This window comes from Astatotilapia calliptera, chromosome 7 (assembly GCF_900246225.1).
Source record: "Astatotilapia calliptera chromosome 7, fAstCal1.2, whole genome shotgun sequence".
NCBI lineage: Eukaryota > Metazoa > Chordata > Actinopteri > Cichliformes > Cichlidae > Astatotilapia > Astatotilapia calliptera.
This window is the reverse complement of record NC_039308.1, coordinates 51,260,783-51,283,667: the sequence shown is the minus strand read 5'-3', so window position 1 is coordinate 51,283,667 and position 22,885 is coordinate 51,260,783. Positions and strand designations below refer to the sequence as shown.

The window sequence follows — 22,885 nt, the reverse complement described above, 5'->3', positions numbered from 1 at the left end:
TGTCACCTACGTGTCCAAAGAGCTGAGATGGGCTGACAGACGGACAGGTCAGGTTGGAACAAGAGACCAGGCCACAGATCTTATAAGATTCAACGCTGCTGCTGTGGTTAAAGCAGCCTGAGTGACAGGCGTGCTCCTCTTTAAGCTCCTTCTGTGAGCCAACACTGCCAGAAATCAGGCATTGGATAACTAACTTCAATCCTGCATGTCGGTGCATCACGTTTCGATACTAGCGCGGGAATTATTTCATTACTCATCTTTTCCGATACAGTCACGGCTCAAAGATGTGGGCGACGCCACTTTAACAGATGTGCAGACAGGTGTGTTTCAGGTTGCTCTTAAAGACACCTGTTCAGACTCTGTTTAAGCTTGTCCAATAAAGTGACGTCACGGTTGTTAGTCAAGCTGATAATAACTCAATGAAATTACTGTAGGTGCTATAAAAGTTTTGAAAAAGACAAAGATGACAACCAAATAAAGGTGAGGCCGAAATGACACTTTATTCTTGCCACCAATCTTCTTCTTGCAAGTATGCATATTTAGCCAAGATGAGCTACTTTGGAAAAAGAAACAACCATGTAAAATTATCTTTTAGATTTTAAATGTCATTTACGTGGCATACTAAAATAAACATGAGTGTGAACCGCAGCTACCCCTCTCCGTTTGTGTTTAATTTAACAAGAAATTTTTTTGTACATGAGCAAAAATAAAACAAACAACCACAAACACCACCAGTGTAAACCGCTTTAGAATTACTATAAATATTAAATTGCCATGACTGCATTAAGCCGATGAAATTGAGCCCAACATTGTGTTCAACTGCTGTTTGTCGCTCTGCTCTCTGTTTCACCTCTGCTCGGATATTCCCTGGGTTAATGGAGTGACACGCACGGCCCCAATTCCGTTCCACCACAACCCTCCCACTCCACGATGAGTGTTACTCCATATGGAGTCACACTTGCAGCTGCTGAAGAGTCTCTTAACTAAGCGGTTAGTGTAGAAATACTTTCACCTTTGCCTCTCTCCTACAGAAACAAGAACATGTAACTGCCGTCTTCTGGGATTTATATTGCTGTGAAGGAGATCATCACTTATTGGAAAAAAGCATCTATTTCATTTAAATTTTGTTCAATTTTTAACTACACTTTCCACTTTGTTCTTTACTGAGACAGTCCTGAAACAATCACAGTACCGGGAATCCTTTAACGCCCCCATACTTGACATAAAACCGGTGCTTCACCTTCGCAGAAAGCAGTTAATGAGCCTGATGTAATGCAGATTCTGTGTTAGAGGGATTAAAACCCACCTACACTTAATGCTAGTTGGTGAAGAGCAGCTTAATGTGGCGGGCCCTCCACGCAAATACACAAACAGTGAGTAAAGTGTTTACGGGGCAGGTGTAGAGGACGGATTGGATTCGGGCCATGATGAAACAGAGGAAAGTATTAACTACCCCGCAAATGCAACATAAGTTACGCAACAACAAAAAAAACCATAATAAAAAAAAGACAAAAAACCTTTTTGTCTTTTGCTAAAGAGCCAACATCCAGATCCAGACACACGAGCGACTAAAAGGCTGAACAGAGACGCTTGGAATAAAAACCATGCACCAATCCTGCTGCTGTAAAAAAAAGAAGAAGAAGAAAACGACAAAATATTTTAAATAAAATCACAACAAAAACTGGCCTTATTACGCGTACATCATGGGAATAACTCTGAAATTAAGCATGCGATTTGAATAAAACCGGTGCTTACTAAGCAGCTTTCACAGCGGACATGATAACAGTTTGTGAATGGGATGAAAAGACAGCATGTAATGTGACAGATAAGCCTTGGGGACCCAGCTTGGTTCAAAGCAGGGCACTGAGATCATAAGATTATGATTTTATCTGGCAGGCAGCAGACTAGCATCATTTCCATTGTAATAAAAGATGACCAAATAAAAACAAAAAAGAGAATATTTTTTCCCCTAACAAGTGGAAAATCCCTGGAGGAGACACAGATCCCTTCTGAGGTTGTACGTACACAATCAAAACACGTGGCAACCCCTTGTGAATGATGTCCCGGTTAACACTGTCCACAAGTCTGCTTGGATCCCATAAATTTTGTGTGGAAAGTATAATCAACGCTTTACAATGCACCAACTATAAATGCGCCCCAGGCGGCGAACTTAAGAACGCCTACTCGGCCATCGGGTCTCCAGCTGTCTGTGTCCGCATCGGAGTATAATTTAATCTAAAGGGAGCAGCAGAAAGAAGCTTCTTCTACTTACACAAACAGTAAAACTGCACAGGTAATCGCAGTACATGTTGTACTTGAGTCAAATTATGAAACTAAAAATTTACTGAACGCTTTAGACACATCAATACCTTTTGTTCGTACGTGGTTATTACCCACTTCTGTTCATAATGGAGTGGGCTCATCTGATCTGAGGCTGACTCAAGTCACCTGTTGTCTTTTTGTTGGCAGGCATTAGCATCAGAGAGAGTGACAGTCAGCCTCCCCCTCACTGCCCATCTGTACTCATCCACCTCCTGAAAGCCTTTCATGGCTATTAAAAGAGAGCTGGCTACTATCTAATTAAGCCCAGACAGCAGGATGGGGTTATCACAATATTAGTTTTTATATATAATCAGTCTTATCTGGGAAGATAAAAAAGCTCAACGTGATTTGATTACGTTTTTACACTTGGTGTTTGAGAGTGAGACAAAGTGACAACATTAGAAAGCTGCTCAGGTACGAAAGAAAAGGAAACGATCACAGCTAGAAGGTGAGAGCGTCCATATGCTAAACCTGGTTTTACCAGACCCCTAACCCCTAACCCACATGCTGATATGACCTTTGAAAGCTTAGCAAAAATGTAATTTTTCTGTCCATGGCATTAAATGGTGCAGTGAAGCTATGATATATCCCATGGTACCGATTCTCAGGGGTGATCACGGTGCAAAACTGTGTTTTTTGCCTTTAGCTTGTGACATTTGGAGTTGATCTGGATGCAGCAGAGTTCAATTGTGTTTTTCAGTCCTGAAACCCTGATGTACTTCCAAAACCTCAAACACAAAAAATATTTACAGTATGGAGGTAAAATTTTGTGAGACTCACTGACTTTTCATGGAAGGACCCATATCAAAATGCAAACACAAACTCTCAGCTAGAAGTCTTTCTAGTAATTTCATGCAGCCCACATACCAGAAATTGTTGTGTATTAGAGCAGCCGAGCAAAACTTGGCAGTAGTTTGAGGCAGTATACCTTTTTCAACTAATTATTTTCTGCTAGTGTTGAAGCTGTATTGTAGTTTCATAATTTGCAAACCATTACGAAGCACTGATAAATTCTCATTAACCTCCTAAGACCCGAACTCTTCCACTGCATGCATTTTTAATTTCTCTTTGATATTTGGACATATTGGGGCCCGATGAATGTAAAAACAAAGAATTACCAGATTCTTTTTTTTTGCCTTATTTTTGTTTTTAAGAAAAATGAGAGCCACATATGAGCATATTCATTTAAAATTTTGATAGAACAGTAGCAGCATAATGTCCTCGTAAGTGGATATCAGGCCCTTGTAGAGCAAAATTCTGTATTTTGGTCTAAATAACCCAAAATGTGATGTCCACATAAGTGGACGCCTGGTCCTAGGAGGTTAAAGGGAAACAAATTTGCCTCAAATGAATCAGAGGATAACCAATCTAGTAGCATGTCATCCGTAGTGCCAGATATTATGTAAACTTTTGGTAACACTTTAAAATACGGCCCACATCTAAGGCTACGTTCACACTGCAGGCGAAAGTGCATCAAATCCGAATTTTTTGACCCTATGCGACCCATATCCGATCATGGTATGACAGTGTGAACGGCACAAATCCGATATTTTCAAATCCGATCTGGGTCACTTTCGTATGTGGTACTGAATCCGATACATATCCGATGTCTCAGAAAGCGACTGCTGTGTGAACGGTCAAGTCGCATTAAATCCGTCTTTTACGTCACTGACACAAGACAGACGCCAATTATCAGCGCCAGAGAAGCGCCTGATAAGACATCGCGAACGTTTCCTGGCCATCCGGTGAAACTGCTGGGAAGACAACGCTGGAGAAACGTTAACATTTTATTTGTACTGCATAACCTGCAGGTTCTGACAGAAATCTGCAACTATCCTTTGAAGCACCGCTCCTCTAAAACAGCAATAAGGATGATTATTAGGTTATCTACATTATTATGTAAATAACAAAATAACTTAAAGCAAAAATCGGGAAACATGAAGTCCGAAGTCTTTATATTAAGGCCATCAGTCAAACAATATAGTTTGTTCTGGGTCTAAACAGAGCGCGTTGTGTATGACGTCTTCGTTTGCGCATGCGGGACGCTTTGAGCGTTCACACTAGAGCGCGTTTGCTGTCGCATTTTATTTGTAGTGTGAACGAGCAGACAAAAAAATCGGATTTGATCAAAAAATCGGAATTGAGCATTAAGACCTGCAGTGTGAACGTAGCCTAAGGGTGTAATAACCATGTAATTACATGGAATTTCAATGTATTTTGTTTCAACTTACAATAAGTATATTTACATAAAATACTTAAAGTCAGGCACACTGCAATAAGGTGATAACAAGACAGGCTTTTGCAGGAAACAAAGAAATAACTATATTATAAGTAATTTTAAGTAGTTTTGCAGGATAACAAAACAATATTTCTCCGTCTCCCATCGGAACCTTCAGCCTCTGAATTAAGTCATCTTGCACATCAGCCTAAAAAACTGTCTGTAGGGGGAAAAAATATTAATTTTACCTACTGTTAATTTTACCTACTGTCTGTTTTTCTTTGCTTATTCTTTGTTGTCATTATTGAAAACTGCTTTAATCTATAATGAATAGTGATAATGTAATTACAAGGGAGAAGAACATTTATTTATTTATTAGGTGTTGAGCGGCAGTCTGCCCCTGATTAGAAGGAACAACCAAGCTGAGATTGGATTGGCCCGAGAGGCAGGGGGTAGATTTGGCTAATAACCCCCCCCCCCCAAGGAAAAAAACCAACAGCAGCATTTTCACTTGGATTTCTGTTAAAGAGCCGTCACAACTTTCCGTGAACACAAGCATCTCAAATATGCAACGCTTCTGCAGCAGTACTTTGAATGAACATGTGTGCTTCCAAATAAAGAGAAAATAAGTGTTTAAACAGCTCCTGGAAGTTCTGCCAAGAATGATAGGGAGAAAAAAAAAAAGGGGGGGGGGGGAAATATTTGTCCCTCACCTGTTTCAGACATGAATGCTACAGATGATGACCCAGATATGTGCTGTGAGGTATTACTGATATAGCTCACACAGGTTCTCAGCCAACTGGCTCCAAGCTGGACAAGGAGGAGGAGGGGAGAGGGGTCTTTAGCATTGACAGGCACTTCCAGATTCAGACACAGACAGAGAATGAGGGTGTGGAAGTGGTCAAACTCGAAAGGATCAGCATTTGTCTTCTGGGGCTGCATGCCTGCGCCGCAGCTCTTATGTTAACGCATCGGAGAAAAGAAGTAAAGTTTGTATTCGTGGCTATCTATAGACAGGAGCGGTGCCCTCAGCTGCTACCCAGAGAGCAGTGACACATTAACCTTCAGCCAGCTGCCTTGACCTGCTGCTTCAACCTGAGCTCACACACACACAGAGAAGATCGGTAAGAACGACTTCTTCCATCAGTCAAAACACTGAATAGATACGAAAATAATTTCTCTCAAAAAGTCAGTGAATTTCGGTTTAAATTGACTTTAAGCATTGACTTGATGCCCTGAAGGCATGAAAACCCATGCATTCAAGTCCTCGCTCTCTCTCACACACCCACCCATTCACATACTGGAGCATCATCTGATCTGCACTGGGACTCAAGGGATCAGCACCGAGTGGCTACAGCTGTTTCACAACGGATCACGTTACCCTGCCGCCACCATCCCCGCGGCCCTCACCAAGGGAACGACCCCACTTCAAGCCAACCCTCGGGCACACTGTCCTCCAGCAGCTCCCTGACCTCCTGCGGGCACCGAACCCGAAGCAGACACACTTTCGAAAGGTCCTCAGGGACACCCGTGGCTCGAGGAAGCTCAGCAGCTTGAGTCTGTCAAAGTGAAACCTGCTTACAGGAAACTGAGAAAGTGGCAGCCATCAGTAAACACTGTAAACGGTGTGGAATATCACTGTTTTTGTGTTGTTTGTTTTTTGCAGGGTATTACTAAAATCAGTCAGAAGTGACCTCAATCATCATTTTTTTGTCCCGGAAGTTTGTGGCCACATGTTTTTGGCTGCTCAATATTGAAGCGTGCCAAGCCTGAAAGTAAAACAGGCATTGCTTTTCTAAAACTGTGCTGAATAAAGTTCCATTTTGAAAGCAGCGGCTCCTCGTGTTAATCTAAAACTGAAACAGTGAGCTGTTTCAGCTACTGAAACACGAAATGCACAGCATTTACTGGCAAAGGTGCTAAAAAACAATAACGAGAATATTTTTCAGATATTTCTATATACACTTCTACAAATTAAACTAATTTTAGTTGCTGAGCATACCCATGGATTTAAAAAATAACTGCCTTTTATTGAGTTATTATTTGTTTTCCAGAGTCAATCTGACATAAACTTGAGTGTTAGACATCAGTTTGCTTGACTTTTTACATAAAAGTTGGTATATTCCCATAAGCACCCGTGATAGGTCTGTTAGTAAAGTGACTATTATTATCTAAGTTCCGTCTGAAATGCTTTAAACTCCATTGCATTTGCAAAAAGCTTAATTAGAGTCAATCCCCCGGATTTCTCTTACTTCCAGCAGAAATAAGCCCGCAGTGAGGTTGGTTTTGCAGGACTGATGCATTAACTTTGACTATACAGAGTTAGCATGTACTCTCAGTCAGCACACTCTCCGTAAGGTTGGTGAAACTTGGGTGCTTTCACACAGAAATCAACGTGCCTTAGGGGGTGTTTTGCTGTAACAATGCTGTCTCCCTGTAAAACAATTATTCTCTGCTACACAATGACAATCGGGTAAACTCCCCATAGAAACCCACTGGAAGCTCAATTTCAGGGTGAGATCCCTAAAACACAAACTGCAGTGGTGTTTCTCCAACCATTTTCCGTGCAGGCTCTCTGTCTGCTGCTGTCTTGGCCTTCACACAACAACAGCTGAAACGGCTTAAAGCTGTCAGTAATGGCTGTCAGTGAGCTCAGAGACTAGTACGGTCTGTGCCCTGCTTCAGGTAGTTTGAGAGGGTGGGGGGCGTGGAGCAGAAAGACTGGGCATCTCTGAAATGTGGGGCAGTGACTGTGCAAGACGATACAAGCACAGCAGCCAGTCAATCCTCCTGTTTTTTACAACCCCAGCCTCACACAGTTCGCTGACGAGCAACTGCTCTTGGTGGTATTTGACAACAAAGCTGACACTTGATATTTAACCAGCAGCTCTCTGTGGCAGTGAGGATAAATTATAACCCTCTCTAGAGGTAGTTTAGTCGTTATTCGTCCAGCTCGGAGCTCCTCTCGCTGTTTGTCTTAGTTAGAGGTGGCCATTCGCCGGTGAATGGGGCAGGCTGAAGTGCTCACACACAACAAACGCTGCATTCAAACTGCGGCTGTGAAGTAAACATTGCTACGTTGTTCAGGCTGTGTGCGCCTCTAACTTGCTCTAACTGCGTGGTTTAGTTCACAGAAACTAGTCCCACAGCGAAAATGTGCGGACTCTCACCAGAAACGATTCGCGTTGGTCCGACCGGAGTCCCCGACCTCGGAGCTTCTTCTCAGGCCGGATGCCGTCTTTCCCTCCGAGTGTGAAAAAAGAAAGCACCGACTGCTTCTTCTTCTTTGTGGTTTCGGTGAGGTCGTAGATACTTTCTGCTCCGCAGTGTCGCTTATATCCGCGGGGCTGTCGCGTCCAGCGGCATGGCTTGTTTACGGGCTTCAAAGTTTCTCTCCCGGTAGAAAATAGGAAGTGCTGTCGTTGGGTTTTCAGTCGAGGAGAGCGTAAGCAGTGCGGGGGACGACGGCGATTACTAGTTGATCTGAGTGTGTCCTCTGCCAGCTGACGCTGCCTGCCTGCCACCACACTGCCGTGCTGTCGAGGTGTCAGCGGGGAAACAGCGACACTCGATGGTTGTGCACAGGAGAGACCGAAAGGCGGCCAGTGCAGAGCTACAGCGGCCCCTAGTGGAGAATGTTTGTATAGCAGGCTACCTAAAGTAAGGGGGTGTCAAACACAAGGCCCGGGAGTCACGGATCGGCCCGAGAAAGAACCCAATCAGATCCACTGGACAGCTTTGGAAAAGGGCGTAATTCCTACTGATAAAGACCTTCGCCACTGCCATTCATAAAACATCATTGTAATTAAGCAATAGATAAGCAATAACAACTAAAGTTCAAAAAGTTCCTGTTTGTTCACTATCTATTATAGAATTTATATTTTTTTATAAAAGGTCCATGGGGAGGAAGGGACATTTTCTGAGCAGTGAGCTACCAGAAGTTTATCTGTTATTATTTATTTTTCCTGACATATTTACTGCATTTACTACAGCAGCATTTCTGTATTGTACAAGGGGAAAACCAGATTTACTCATTTAATTGCACTTTTTTATTATAATCAGTTGGATTAAATATGTTAAACATCTTTACCCTGACAAAAAAAGGAGTTTTGCTTGTTCTGCATACTTAAAATCAAAGTGAGCTGTATGTAGCCCATATTGTAAAATGAGTTTTAAATCCCTGACCTAATCCATTAAAGATGCTTATTTCAAATTTGTTTATATAAAAATAATGGAAAAACTCAATCATAGATGTACTGCTGCAGGAATAAACCAGATCCTGCAAATTAAATGTGGAACAAAGAGTGAAAGGAGTTTAATAAATATATTTTATTTGATTAAGACCTTCCATACCCCTGCAATAATCAAATACAGTGAGCATAAAGGGAAGCTAAAGTTCAGTAACCCAGTCATTCCAGTAACAAAAACTGCTGTTGCTGGTTTTTCTAATAGCCATTTGGTTTCCTCAACCTCAACCTCAGTCTGCGACTGGGGAGAGTGCCCGCCCTATGGAAGACATCCTGCATCGTCCCGGTCCCCAAAAAGAACCGGCCCAATGAGCTGAATGACTTCCGACCGGTGGCACTGACGTCACATCTTATGAAGACTCTAGAGCGGCTCTTCCTCAACCTCCTCCGACCACAGGTACAACATGCCCAGGACCCACTACAGTTTGCATACAAGGCGGGTGTCGGAGTGGAGGATGCCATCCTGTACCTCCTACGCAGAGCCCACTCACACCTGGATGGGGGAAAAGGCACGGTCAGGATCCTGTTTCTTGACTTTTCCAGTGCCTTTAATACCATCCGGCCCTGTATGCTTCAGGAAAAACTGAACAGGATGGAGGTGGACCCCTGCCTGGTGGCTTGGATCTCCGACTACCTCACCGACAGACCACAGTACGTCAGGCTGAAGGACATCACGTCTGACACTGTGGTCAGCAGCACAGGAGCACCACAGGGAACTGTGCTGTCCCCTCTTCTCTTCACCCTGTACACCTCTGACTTCTGCTACAACTCTGAATTATGCCATATTCAGAAGTTTGCAGATGACACGGCCATCATGGGGTGTATCTGGGATGATCAGGAAGAGGAGTACAGAAGTCTGGTGAGGAACTTTGTCGCATGGAGTCACACAAACCACCTGCAACTCAACACCTCAAAGACTAAGGAACTGGTTGTGGACTTCGGGAGGTCCAGAGAAGGTCCACTGCCGGTTCAGATAGAGGGGGAGGAGGTGGAGGTGGTCAACAAGTACAAGTACCTCGGGCTGTGGGTGGACAATAAACTGGACTGGTCATGCAACACAGAGCACCTGTATAAAAAAGCCCAAAGCCGACTGTACTTCCTCAGGAGGCTGAGGTCTTTTAACATCTGCAGGAAGCTCCTGAGGATGTTTTACCAGTCGGTGGTTGCTGGAGTACTTTTCTATGCTGTGGTGTGCTGGGGGAGCAGCACAGCAAAGAAGGACTCATCCAGGCTGGAGAAACTGATCAGGAGGGCTAGCTCTGTGGTCGGCATGAAGCTGGACACTCTGGTGACAGTGGCAGAGAAAAGGACATTAAAGAAACTGATGGACATTATGAACAATGCTGGGCATCCTCTGCACACGGCCATAAACAATCAGAAGAGTCTGTTCAGTGACAGGTTGCTTCTCCCCAAGACAAGAACTAACAGACTTAAAAACTCCTTTGTCCCACACGCCATCAGACTGTTTAACTCCTCTCTGGAGGGGAGAGGGAGGGGAAACAGGAGGACAAAGGAGGGGGGAACAACTAAGCTGTAGTGCCTCTTCACCTCACTGTGCAATACTTTTGTTAATAGTCAATGGTGCAATAGACCTCAATACTTGAAATGTGCAATTCACTTGTATTTTTATTTTTTATTCCTATTTATTCTATTTATCCCCTTCGTATATTTTATTTATATTGTCTCTGTATTTATATATGTGTGTGTGTGTGTGTGTGTGTGTGTGTGTGTGTGTGTGTGTGTGTGTGTATATATATATATATATATATATATATATATATATATATATATATATATATATATATAACAATTCTGTAACTGTAACTTCGGTCGTTGCTGTGCTTTTTGGAAGTCGAATTTCCCAGAGGAACCCACCCGAGGGATTAATAAAGTTCTATCTTATCTTATCTTATCTTATCTTTCCTCCATCAACTGGCTCATCTCTTTTTGATCCACAGGTTTCTTGCATTATTTAAGAGAAAAAACAGACAAAATGATAAGCTCAGCGAGTAATCCTCCACCAGGTTCAATCAGTTGTTAAAAGTTTATAATGTCGCTGAAGTTCCTTTTATTTGCTGCAATTTTCATCATAATTCGCAGAAAACAGCTGTTAAATTGACATTCAAAGTGTTCACTGACTCAGGACTGAAGCTCCTGCATTAAGTAACTTCAATAAAAGAAAAAAAAAACACCCCACCTTTCAAACTGCACGTAGCTGCCGGTGTCAACATTAATGAGTACAAATAAAATGCTTTTATTTCAACCATTTTTTCATTTAGAGGAATAATTAGGAATAGTGTTGCTTTTTTCACATGGACACTTTATTTTATCCAGTGGTCACTGACCTGTATCTCACTCATCTGCTAAGGCTTTTCTTTCTTCCTGTTTGATATAAAACAGAGTAAATAAGAAATCGTCAGATATGTTTTCTTTTGATCTGCTTCCACGCTATTAAATTTACTGCATTATGCTCTTTATGGACATTCGGCACTGCTTATATCTATTTCAAATTAAAAGCCTTTAGTCTTTTACTGCACAGAAACACTTCATTTCTTAACTAGGCTCTGCATCAGGCTAGATCAACAGTTGAAAAAAAGAAGTGCCAGCATGGCTGCAAAGGCTCAACTATGTGCATGGAAGTGGGTGAACATGTGATCACACATAGCACTACATACCTGGACTTGATGTACAAAATGTGTGTGTTGTAATGAAGTGACATCTACTGAAGCAGAGCTGGAGCCAGGCTGTACTTTCATGCAATTCCACCCCGCACCACAAGATGGTGCAGTGAGATTTTTATTTTTGTATTTTTCTTAAACAGGCATGACATTATGACCATATTCGTATTTACAATAACAGCCCAGGAGCAGGAAGCATATAACTGAAAACATCTAAACACACATACTGGTAAAATTCTGCCTCCTGCTGGTGACAGCTTTAGTTACGGTCTGCAGAGAGTAATTAGTGAATGTACCTATAATGAAATGAATGAAAATTGCCCTATGAAGTAATATCTTTTCACAGTTGCTCAGATATTGTAAAGGAAGGCGTGGAAAGAAACACAGACACATGTATTTTTTTTTAATTTTTTGAAAATATATTTATTTATTTAACAGGGGCGGTGCATGGTAATAAACATGAGTATAAAAATATAATGTAAACGTGCCAGATTGTTGCAAAATTAATTGTTTGCAGCTGTAGCCCCTGAGCAGGTCACAGAAAACTTTAAATTATTCAAGTCACAGTCTAGAAATATATAATCCAAATGCATGTATTATCAGCACACTGGGTTTTTTTCCCCTTATGCACTCGCAGACATTGTTGTTGCTGTTTAATGTTGCAGTTTTCTTCAGTCCCTATGTTGTTCTGTTTCACACCTACCTGAATAAAATACACTCACCACATATCTTCTCAAAACCCTCACTCCAGAATCTCCGTATCTCTCTGAGCACCAGTCCCCCGACTCCTGGATTTTCCCTCAAAACAATTTAAACATTCACTCTTTTCTGGGGCCCGGCCAGAGTACAGGTTGGAAGAAATTCAAGCAAACAGAGGGCTGCATACTTTCCTGCACAACTCTTTGCCTAGCAGAGAGAGCGGCCTTGTTGAGGGGGCCCGTTTCAAAGGAGACATTTGGCAAGGAGTCCCTGCTCCGGCTCCCGGCCTCAACTGTTTTCTGTCACTTTTTAAAAAAAAAAGAAACATCAGTATTTTTGTTGTCTCCCATCCATCGTCTCTGGAACAAATATTATCCAGGAAGCCAGAGCATAAGCAGCCCGGACTATAATTTTTCTGGTTACACCTACAGTATGTTTTCTCTTCTTTATTAATGAAACAGTTGCAAGTGTCACTGATGCAATAGTTCCATAGATTGTGTCATTTCAGGTCATTTTAATTTCAACTAAAATTCATAGAAAAAAAGAGAGAAGCAGCATGTTTGCTGAGCTGAAATGAAACCCTCGGCACCTTCTTGTGACTTGGAAGCCCTCTGGCATGTTTGTTGGTTTCAGCCCCTTATCAGATCTGCACGATCACTCCCTCCCTGCACTGAGAAGCAGTCGATATCGCCCCAGGCGCCCCATCCCACCTCTCACATACGTCTTACTCCCCTCTCTCCCTCCTGCTCTTCTTCATCACTCACATCTCTCAGTATTTCAGAGTTTAAAAGATGTCCTGGACGTATGCAACCCTCTTGGCTCTCCTCACTGTGCTTTTTGCACTTTCATGTGAGTATGATGCAGGAGTGAGATTTTTTACCAAAAAAAATTGTCTTATTAGTTGGTTGCAGGCATGAGAAAAACTGGAGTCCTTTTGAATTTAGACCTTTCATGTTTTGTGCTTCGACACAGGGTCTCCGGAGGCCAGCTCTGCAGCTGTGCCCGGTAGCACAGGCAGCACCAAAGATCCTCAAGGTCAGGGGCTGCATCAGCTGCGTTTCTTTCCCTGCGTATCGCCCTGTGTATCACTTTACACTGTGAACTAAACTCCCTCCCGCTTCCACTGCAGGTCCACTGAAAAGGGTCTTTATGAAGCAGGCCGATGCCTCAAACTTCTTCAGAAGACGCAGCAGACGTGGTGTGAAGTCCCAGGATGAGCTGGACGGTGAGTTCACTTTGAGTCAGTTTGCAGTCGTTTGGAGTCTGACATGGTCAGCCAGACTGTGTTTGCACGGTGAAGTCTGTTTGTGGTCAATTCTGGCATAAAATGCTAGAAAATGCTAGCTTTTACCTGTAAAAACAAGAAAAAATTACTTCTGCTAATGTTCTGCTAAATGTGCTTTAGGGCTGTACCTTTAATACCCACACACAATTCAAGATGTGACAGAAATAAGCTACAGTGTCATATGCTGTAATCAGATCTAAGAGGACGTGGACAGACAAATTACCGGCATCAACAGGTCCTTAAAGACTCTCAGAAGAGCTGTTTATGTGTTATGTCATGATTTAAAATCACGTTGGAACTTCTCAGAGAAGTTTAAATCTAGATGTGAGGGACCAAGCAGTGAAGGCATAGAGGACACAGGAAATACAACCTGAAGGTGGGTTCTATTTTATTTTACCCCAATAAAAGAGCTAAACTAAATATGATTCTACTCAAAAAATGACTTACAGAAAATTCACTAGGCAAAAAAAGTATACACAACTTAAACACAAAGACACAAGAGGGTAACTTGGATAGTGGTTTGGCCAAACCGTTAACATACAATAAGGGAAACAGAAATAAACACTAACTAAGCACAAAATAACCTAACTAGCCCTAAAACACCCCCTTGCTGACACGCACATAGTTGGTCCTGCTGAGCTGGCGTTGTACTTTCAAAGTCATGCCTTTTGCTTAGGCAGGAAACAGCCAAACCAGGTTGAACAAAAGAAAGAGAACCATGATATAATATACATTTAATTTGACAAAATACATTTTAGAAACCACACAGCGCTACTATGTGCGGACTTCATAATATCACTGTTAGGTTTAAGTGAAGAAATGAATGAATGACATTACTGAAATACATTTTTAACTGCAAAACCAAACCAATGAGGTGAGTGGACTGGTTTTTTACCAATGTGTGGCTGAGGCCATCACACCAGGTGTGACTGTAGTTGGTTATAAACAGAAAAATGAGCCTAGAAATGGGCTTTTTGTAAAGCTTTGAATATCTGATTGTTTAAAAGATGGTTTAATTGTCAAAAAGACAGCATGGGTGAAGTACAGGAACATGCAGAAGACTAAAAAGAGCAGGAGGAAATCTTCACTGTTACTTGAAGATTTTTATTTTTATTTTTTGGCACTGAAAGAAAGCCTGATACGTCAGGCAGATAAAATATCTCTGAGATCCACAAGCCTCAACATTCATCATGTGCAGAAGTGAAAAATGTAGTGGTGCCGAGGCAAAGATAATAACGTTTTACACATTTGTCATCCTCATCCTGAACATAAAGATGTTTGATACTGTGATGGGAACAAGTGTCAGAGTAAGATAAGATAAGATAAGATAAGATAACCTTTATTAGTCCCACACGTGGGAAATTTGTTTTGTCACAGCAGGAAGTGGACAGTGCAAAAGTTATGAGGCAAAAATTAGAATACAATAACAATAAATACAGTACACAACTGTACAGAATAGAATAAAATAAAATACTATGTACAGTAGAATAAAATAAAATAAATATACAATAAGATAAAAATAGAATACAAATACAAATACTATATACAACTGAGTAAAAATACAACGATGACAGAAAGGATTATTGCACTTAGTATTATTGCATATGTATGGATGTGTGTGCTTGATCAGTTAAAGTCTTTATTATGGAGTCTGACAGCAGTGGGGAGGAAAGAGTATTGCTGAACCCCAGTGATGAATGTATTGAAATAGTTTTATTGTATTACTTGTTTTATTAAAAATGCACTTCTGGTGTCTGTATTAATGATGAGATGACTCATAGAGATGCAGCCCTTTTGTTTCCTGACTCTGCTGTGAGGGAACATGTTTATGGCAGCCTGAAGGATTTTATAGTCATGGCAGCCAGCAGCTGTTAACCTTATTGTGGACCTGGCATGAACTTAGACCATCCCAGACCTCAGTTTCCTGTCCTGGCGCTGCAGCAGGACACACGGGGCGGGACACACCAGTTTGCTCCTGTCAACGTATTCGCATTACTGAACAATGTGTGGCATTCTTGAGCGTTTTACCGCCGGCTGTTATGCACAGTTTTACCAGCAGGAAGGTGAGAGCGCACAACAATGCTGCTGTTCTGAACTGCAGTTGCATAATGTGCCGTACGTGTGATAACAGCGAGACACTTTGTGCAAAAAACCCCAGAAAAAACAGGAGGAATAAAATGAGCACAAAGCAGAGAACAGACTGAAAAGACAGAGATGGATGAGTGAGTGGGTGAGTGGTTGTGAGTTGAATGTGGAATGTGCCAACACACAGGCAGAAAGGGGTCAGAGGGGAAAAAAAGCAAGTACCAAGTGAGAAAAACAAGCTGCTCACTTTGAAGAGCCTCTCGTGCTGCATTAAGGCATTTACCTGTCCTGCAGTTGGATGAAATTTTGAAGGGAAGTATTTGATAGAGGCAGCTGTTTCAGCTGGCAGATATGATGACATATAGTTTCTAGTCAGAGTTTTAATATCCAAAGATGGACATCGCAGTCCAACAAATGATGCTGTTTGGCTTTTGTGGGAGTAGGTCAGCAGTAATGTGCAGGGTGGATAAAATGATGGATGATTAGCTCTGCTGTGCAATTTCAATGGGGCGATCGTGGCTCAAGAGTTGGCAGTTCGTCTTCTAATCGGAAGGTTGCCGGTTTGAGCCCCGGCTTGGTCAGCAGAGATGGGCAGTAACGCGTTACTGTAATCTGATTACTTTTTTCAGGTAACGAGTAAAGTAAGGGATTACTATTGCAAAAACGGTAATTAGATTACCGTTACTTTCCCGTAGGAACGCTGCATTACTGCGTTACTAAAACCGTGATTTTTTTTGCGAGAATGTTTCATGACAGTGACGTAAGCGAGTGCGCCGTTAGTGACAACAGCTGTGTGCAGATCAACAATGGATCACATATCGATTGTGGGGGAGAGTATGAGCATGCAGCGTTTAAAGCATGGAAGTACTGACCTTACTTTGAGTTTGATTCCATAAAAAGTGACAAAAACATTAGCGTCCGTTGTGCGTGGGAAGAAAACTTCTTTTTACAGCGAAAAAAACCCTAAACAAGCACCGAGTGCGCAACGACGTAATGGAAAACTCACAGAGAAACTCGTGGATTCTTCCACTGACCGCTGCGGCACACCTGCACCAGGGTAAACCTCCGCCTACCGCAGTCCTGCTTTACAGGTGAAAATAGAGCAACAGGACCGCTGAGTCTTTGACTTTATTTATTTTCTGCTGTGTTTTACTTGCATCTATTTGAAAGACTGAGTGTAAACACAAAAATATTTTATTTTATGTGCTGGAATGTGCAGAAAATAGGTTTAAATATTAAACTAATTTATTCAAGTCAGAGAATGTTGCATATAATTAAATTTTTGCTTGATGCATAAAATTAAAAGGTTAAAACTAATAAAACAATTTTAAAAATTTGAATTTGAATACATTTTGTATGATGGATTATGCAGAAAAAGTAGAATTGGGCTGAAAGATCTATTGCTTTATTACCTACTCAGGTTGTAAATCGTGTTTTTAAAAAGTAACTAAGTAACTAAGTAATTAATTACTTTTGAAAATAAGTAATCAGTAAAGTAACTGGATTACTTTTTTAGGGAAGTAATTGGTAATTAGTTACTGATTACTTTTTTCAAGTAACTTGACCAACACTGTTGGTCAGTCTCGGTTGTTGTGTCCTTGGGCAAGACACTTCACCCATTGCCTACTGGTGGTGGTCAGAGGGCCCTGTGGCGCCAGTGTCCGGCAGCCTCGCCTCTGTCAGTGTGCCCCATGGTGGCTGTGGCTACAACGTAGCTTGCCATCACCTGTGTGTGAATGGGTGGATGACTGGATGTATAAAGCGCTTTGAGGTCCTTAGGGACTAGTAAAAGCACTATACAAATACAGGCCATTTACCATTCTGAAAGAGATAAAATATAAAACTAAAGTCAGATGACCTCAGTACTAACTGTGCTGAATAAACTTTCACATGCTGGTGACAGATACTGCTCTGTAAATTAATCTCTAAATCTTTTTCAGTTTGGTAATTTACAACTTGAATTCCAAGCAGCCGCACGTGTGCATGCCAACTTAAGCTGGGAATTCTGATGAAAGGTGAAAGGCTGTTCAACTTCTCCAGTGTGAGTGGTTCTTCTTTGCTGAAATTGTGGTTAGGGTGTGGTCATTTGTTTGTTGTCTGTCTACTTGCAGCGAGCAGACAGCTGTCGATGGAAACGGCGTACAAAGTATGCGGTATAACCGGTCTGACAATAGACGTCACAGCTAACTCTGCTGTCACCCCTTGTGGTTCAAAGTGGTATTACATGCAGGTCAGGCCATAGTTCTACTTCAGCTGATACCTCTTTAACACAATACCTAGATATTTTTGGACATAACGTCTTATTACAGCTCGCTTATCAACCAATCAGCTTTCAGCCAACACACAGTATCATCCACGTCCAGCAACATGCAGTTGTGATTGTGCAGGACTGCACAGAAATATGTCTGCGTTGGGTGAAAACCCTCCTCCTCTCTGAAGCCTTGCTTTGAGTGCTCAAGCAGGGCAGAAAAGCACTATAAAAGAACCAGTCCATTTACACTGTCTGCAGGAAAATACATACAATATGTCAACAGACACAGTCGTGGTATAAAATCCACATTACTTGCCCTACAGGAGTGTTTTCTTCATTGTCTACCTGCTGATCAAGGATCCAAGGAGGATCTCTTTGCATACTATTAGGAGACGTCAGTGAAAGTTTTAATTCTTCTAACTATCCATCTATTGTCTTCGACTTATACAATTCATACACAGTGTTTGCCTCACACTTCACAGGTCCTAGCTTCAAACACAGGCGTTTGACCTTTTCTGTGTGGACTTTGCATTTTCTCTTTCTTGTGCTTGATTTCTCCTGTTTGTCCTTCCATTAAAACACAATAGGTTAAAGGTACTTATTAGGTAATTATACTTGTCAGAATTTCAAGCGGTTCTTTTGTGGTTACGCATTTGTCTAACAAGTGGAAGATCCTTGTTTAGTCCCAAAAGGAGACACATATCTCTTTAGGGCATGCACAATCACACTGGATGGAAGGCCATCCAGTGTAAAAAATCCACCAAAGCAAACATGTGGAGCTATCTGCTGTGACAACCCTTGTAAATAAGGGAGCAGTTGAAAGTAACATTCAGTACTTGGCAGAATTTCACTAAAACATTTACCAGTAGGGGGCAGCATTTTACCCACAAAAGGGGTGTTTTGTTTTGTTTTCTTCTGATATGCACTGATATTTTTTTTTTTTATTATTCTCATTTATTTTCTGATTTGTTTTAGCTACACCTAGGGTGCTTTCTGAAGGTAACTCCTATCTCCTATTCCTAACCTCTTTTCCTTGACTTGACTATAAACATCATCGAGATCAAGGGAAAGTGGGTAAGAGAACTGCTAAGGACTTAGGAAAAGAGAAACACCGTGAGAATTGGAACACTCTCACACTCGTCTCTCCTAACAATATGACATTGTGTTAAAACTACAATGTACAGAAGATGAACTACAAAACCCGCATCATATTTTGCCACAGTGTGTTCAAACGCTGTTGTTTTATGGGCGTCATATAAACGAGAACAGCCTGTGAAAAACAGGAGTGTTTTTGTGGTCTGCCTTATGGAATACGTATTTGTAAGAGGAGGAGAGAATATTCTCCTCATCACTTTCAGGAGGAGAATATTCAAATGTGTCACGCAAACGTGTCTGTGGCACACAATTTCTTGCAAATTGCACGCTGAAAAAAAATCCTGTCTTATGCCTGTTGTGGTTGTGATAGCTGCTACTAGGAGAGTTCATTTTTAGGAGGGCGAGATGTTATCAGAAGGAGTGTGTAATCGGCACTTTGCATGGATGGCTCAAAGCTCTTATCGCAGTGCCAAAATTTTGTCTCTGTCCTAAAACTCTTCACGCAGTCGTCACGCTGAGTGTTTAGAGGTGAACGCCACATATTGTGCCTCATGCAAATGCGCCTCATGCAAATGTACTGTTTATAAGATTGAGGAAACCTGCAGTCAGCTGAGACTGAATCACTTGGATGAGTGACAAAACGTTTTTCCCACGTAAAACGCTACGTCCAGATGAACAGAATCAACTTTTGGGGATTTACTTACCTGGATGATTGAGCATGCATCAAGACATATTGTGCTTCAGTCACATGGGATTTTACTGAAACTGAGCAGAAAATAGGTTCTTTTTCTTAGCACTGCACACACAGCGAACAAATTTCCTCTGCTGCATCTGTAAAGAATGAAAGTGTTAGTGTATTAGATTATTGTTTGAGGAATCAGTCAATGACACACCTGCACCATCTTGTGGTTCTAAGTGGTATTACGTGAAAGTACAGTAAGGCCACAGTTTTCCTTCAGTTGACATCTCTTCAGCACAGTACCTAGATCTTTGTGGACATAAAGTCTTGGGTGATGGTTTGCTCACGTTAAACTGATAGCTTATATAATTTTGGCTTGCTTGAAAAGATTTGCTGGTTAAACAAAGGTTAAAAATGATGATTTATATGCCCAAGTAGGTTAAAATGTAAAACTGAATCGCTGCCACAAATCTTCATCCCCTGGATGAAGGAACAGCCCATTCCTCAAGTGATGCCAGTGTGAGAGCAGGCGATCGCATTTCACAGTCTTTGTTACAGAAATCAAACACAGCAGTTACATTCCAAGTCTTATTATTATTATGAAATTTCCTCTTTGTGCTTTTTTTCAAAGCTCAGCAGTGCAATGCAAACGCTTTCTTCCTCTTCTTCTTCTTCATCTTTCTTTTTTGGAACATTGTAATGTGTGAATAGCGAGTCAGCGTGAGACTTTTAGAAGTCAGTTGGGGGCCTGAAATACAATACAGAAGTCTTCTGTCTCCTCTTCAGTGCTTTAGGCGTCTATAGCTCGTCCGTGTTTTCAAAGTGTCCCTGGACGCAGTGATTCAGTTCTGTGGATTTGTTTGAGGGAGCAGTTTTGTGATGTTTAACAGCTTGTGTGAGTGCGTGTAAAAGTATGTGAGCATTAAATTTAAACTGGTTCTCTTTTGTAGCTGCTGTATTTTTCTGCACTTGTACGCAGTGTACAACTTCATGCCTCTACTCTTCTACTTCCTAGCAGCTCCATCTTTCCAGCTGATAGGAAGGCATTAGTGACTCAAATCACCACTTGTTACAACAAAGGTATGCAGAAGAACATCTCTGAACACACACTACACTGTAACTTGAAGCAGGTTACAAGCTACAGCAGCACAAGACCAAACCGAGTCTACAATTTACACATACTCATCAAAATTGGACAAAAGAAAATTGAAAAAAAAAAAGTTCAGTCTTGATTTCTGCTGTGATGTTCATCAAACAACATGAAGACAGCCTACATGAGTGTGGCTGTTGACTGCCTCCATCCTTTTATGACCCAGTTTGGGCCGACTTTTGTTTTTGTTCTTTAATATCACAATAATCGTCTCACTAACCTGCAGATTCATTTCTTTATCCAACTAGATGACTGGTGAGACACAACTGGACTAAAGTACCTAAATAAAACCAGCTCAAACCTCGACAAACGACATCATGCATCAACTGGGATTATTGACTCTTCTCAAGAATAAATACTTGTCCTTCTGACATTTTTGTACTTTGAAGTCACGCATTAAATGCAGCTCATATTTCAAAGGAAACAGTCCAGATAGTCACACTGAAAACTGGACTCAAGTAAATGAGTGCTTCAGTAATTTTCCTACCAATTAATCATTTCCTTTTACATCACCTTAAACAAGATTTTGGCGTTCGTGCTTCTTACGCCTTGAAAACCTGACCATTTCATACTTGCTGTGCTTGCAGCTGAGCAGAGGCAGATTTTGGCTGCAGATGAGCGGAAGAGAGAGTTTCACGAGGAGAAGCGGAACGAGTTTGAGAGCTACGCTGAGGAGGAACATGACGGTACGTGGAGCATTTTCATCGGACGCAGGTGAAAAAGAAGAGTTCGTTCACTGAAATTCTCCTCCTCTACTTTCAGAGCAAAACGAGAGGAGCAGAGAGAGCACCGAGCAGTGGAGGGAGTTCCACTATGACGGGATGCATCCTGCCTACGAGTACAACCGTCACTCCACCTAAGAGTGATAAGAGGAGACGTGCGACTGCTACATAGCGATGCTTTTCCACACAAAATGTGACCGCTAACATAGTAAAGGCAACGACTATGCAATGTATTTTTCATTTTTAACTAGATTAATTATTAATCGATTAATCACGTGGTGTAGAAAATGTTAGAGAAGTGTTTAAAAATGGTCTGACAAAGTGGACAATGAAAACCAGCATAACAAGTTAACATCAATCGAAATGAAGAGCTTTCGGAAACTCATTTACCCCAATTTACAGCTGAGATCTCCTAGATCAGGGATGTCCAACTCATTCTACATCTAACCCTAACCCTGAGTAGGCTGCACAAACTAAACTCCCTTTTCTGTCACTGTAAAAAAGTTTAACTACCATTTAATCCTCAAGATTTCTTAACACAGGAAAGAAAGGTGTGTGATCTCAACAGTGCATCTTAGTTTTTCTACATGATAAAGACATGCTCTTTTAGTAAACTAAAGAAATCTGTCATTGGGCTAAAATTGTAAGAAATAAATAAAATCCAGTTAAAAGCCCAAATGTTTATTCTTTACTTCGCATTTCCCAGACCTGTCCCATGGGCCACATTCCTACAGCCCTATTCTGGCCCCTGTGCCTTATGTTTGACACCCCTGTTTTACATAAATAAAATAAATGTGCTGTACTGTGAAGAAATGTGAAGTGTTTTATTCAAAGTGTTCAACTTTTCTGGATGCCCCGGACTCCTGGATTATAGATAATGCAGTTGGGGGGGGTATTTGCAGTATGCCATATAAACTGTACAGGCAATGGGTACAAAATCTAACTTAAAGAAAAATGACAACCACCACACATGCAAACAAGCTTCTTTTTAATGCACAAATCTCTACAACTCCAAAGCACATTTCAGTAATAATATGTAATACATGCATACTGAGGGACTTCCAGTGCTTTATAATTTGCTTTCTTTTGCCGATCCAGGAGAGGTGGTGGGAAATATAGGGAAGACCAAAATAAACACAACCCAAAGCTTGTTGAGATTTGTATTTACAGTAAGTAAAAGCTCAAAGTCCATTTTGATATTCACCACATTTTCTTCTCTTTTTTGGGGATAATTCAAGACTGCAAAACCCTCAAAACTGGAGATGCCGTCGTGAAGGGTTTCTTTCTTTTCTCCTTTCATATTGAGCTGGTAAAAATCCAGTGGTTACCACAGAGAAAAATACAAAGACAGATGCCTTCACTGCTCTGTGTGAAAGTCTGCAGAGAGCGAGCGGTAAGGGAGAGAAGGAGAAAGAGTCTTTCTGCTAAATTCAACAGGCTGGTATGAAAGCACA

At 41.4% G+C, this 22,885-nt stretch overlaps 2 protein-coding genes across 3 annotated transcripts in view; one reads left to right on the top strand and one right to left on the bottom strand.

The window, feature by feature from the left end:
- Nucleotides 1-7,912, bottom strand: part of LOC113026555 (cyclin-dependent kinase 17-like) — a 35,747-nt gene extending 27,835 nt beyond the window's left edge. For both annotated transcript variants that reach the window (XM_026175471.1, XM_026175472.1), the window contains exon 1: nt 7,711-7,912. The gene's annotated coding sequence lies outside the window, so the exon portion shown is untranslated. The remainder of the gene's footprint in view (nt 1-7,710) is intronic.
- Nucleotides 7,913-12,840: 4,928 nt separating this feature from the next.
- ucmab (upper zone of growth plate and cartilage matrix associated b) lies at nt 12,841-22,356 on the top strand. The gene is made up of 5 exons (XM_026175467.1): nt 12,841-13,013; nt 13,137-13,199; nt 13,294-13,389; nt 21,297-21,395; nt 21,472-22,356. The coding sequence occupies exons 1-5, from the start codon at nt 12,956-12,958 to the stop codon at nt 21,567-21,569; spliced, it is 414 nt and encodes a 137-aa protein (XP_026031252.1). The 5' UTR covers nt 12,841-12,955; the 3' UTR covers nt 21,570-22,356.
- Nucleotides 22,357-22,885: the final 529 nt, after the last annotated feature.

What these genes read in the sequence shown, in the direction of transcription:
- ucmab (XM_026175467.1), top strand. Translation starts at nt 12,956, where the DNA reads ATGTCCTGGACGTATGCAACCCTCTTGGCTCTCCTCACTGTGCTTTTT. An exon ending in CAGCACCAAAGATCCTCAAG is followed by an intron (nt 13,200 to 13,293) that starts GTCAGGGGCTGC and finishes CTTCCACTGCAG; the next exon opens with GTCCACTGAAAAGGGTCTTT. An exon ending in CGCTGAGGAGGAACATGACG is followed by an intron (nt 21,396 to 21,471) that starts GTACGTGGAGCA and finishes CTCTACTTTCAG; the next exon opens with AGCAAAACGAGAGGAGCAGA.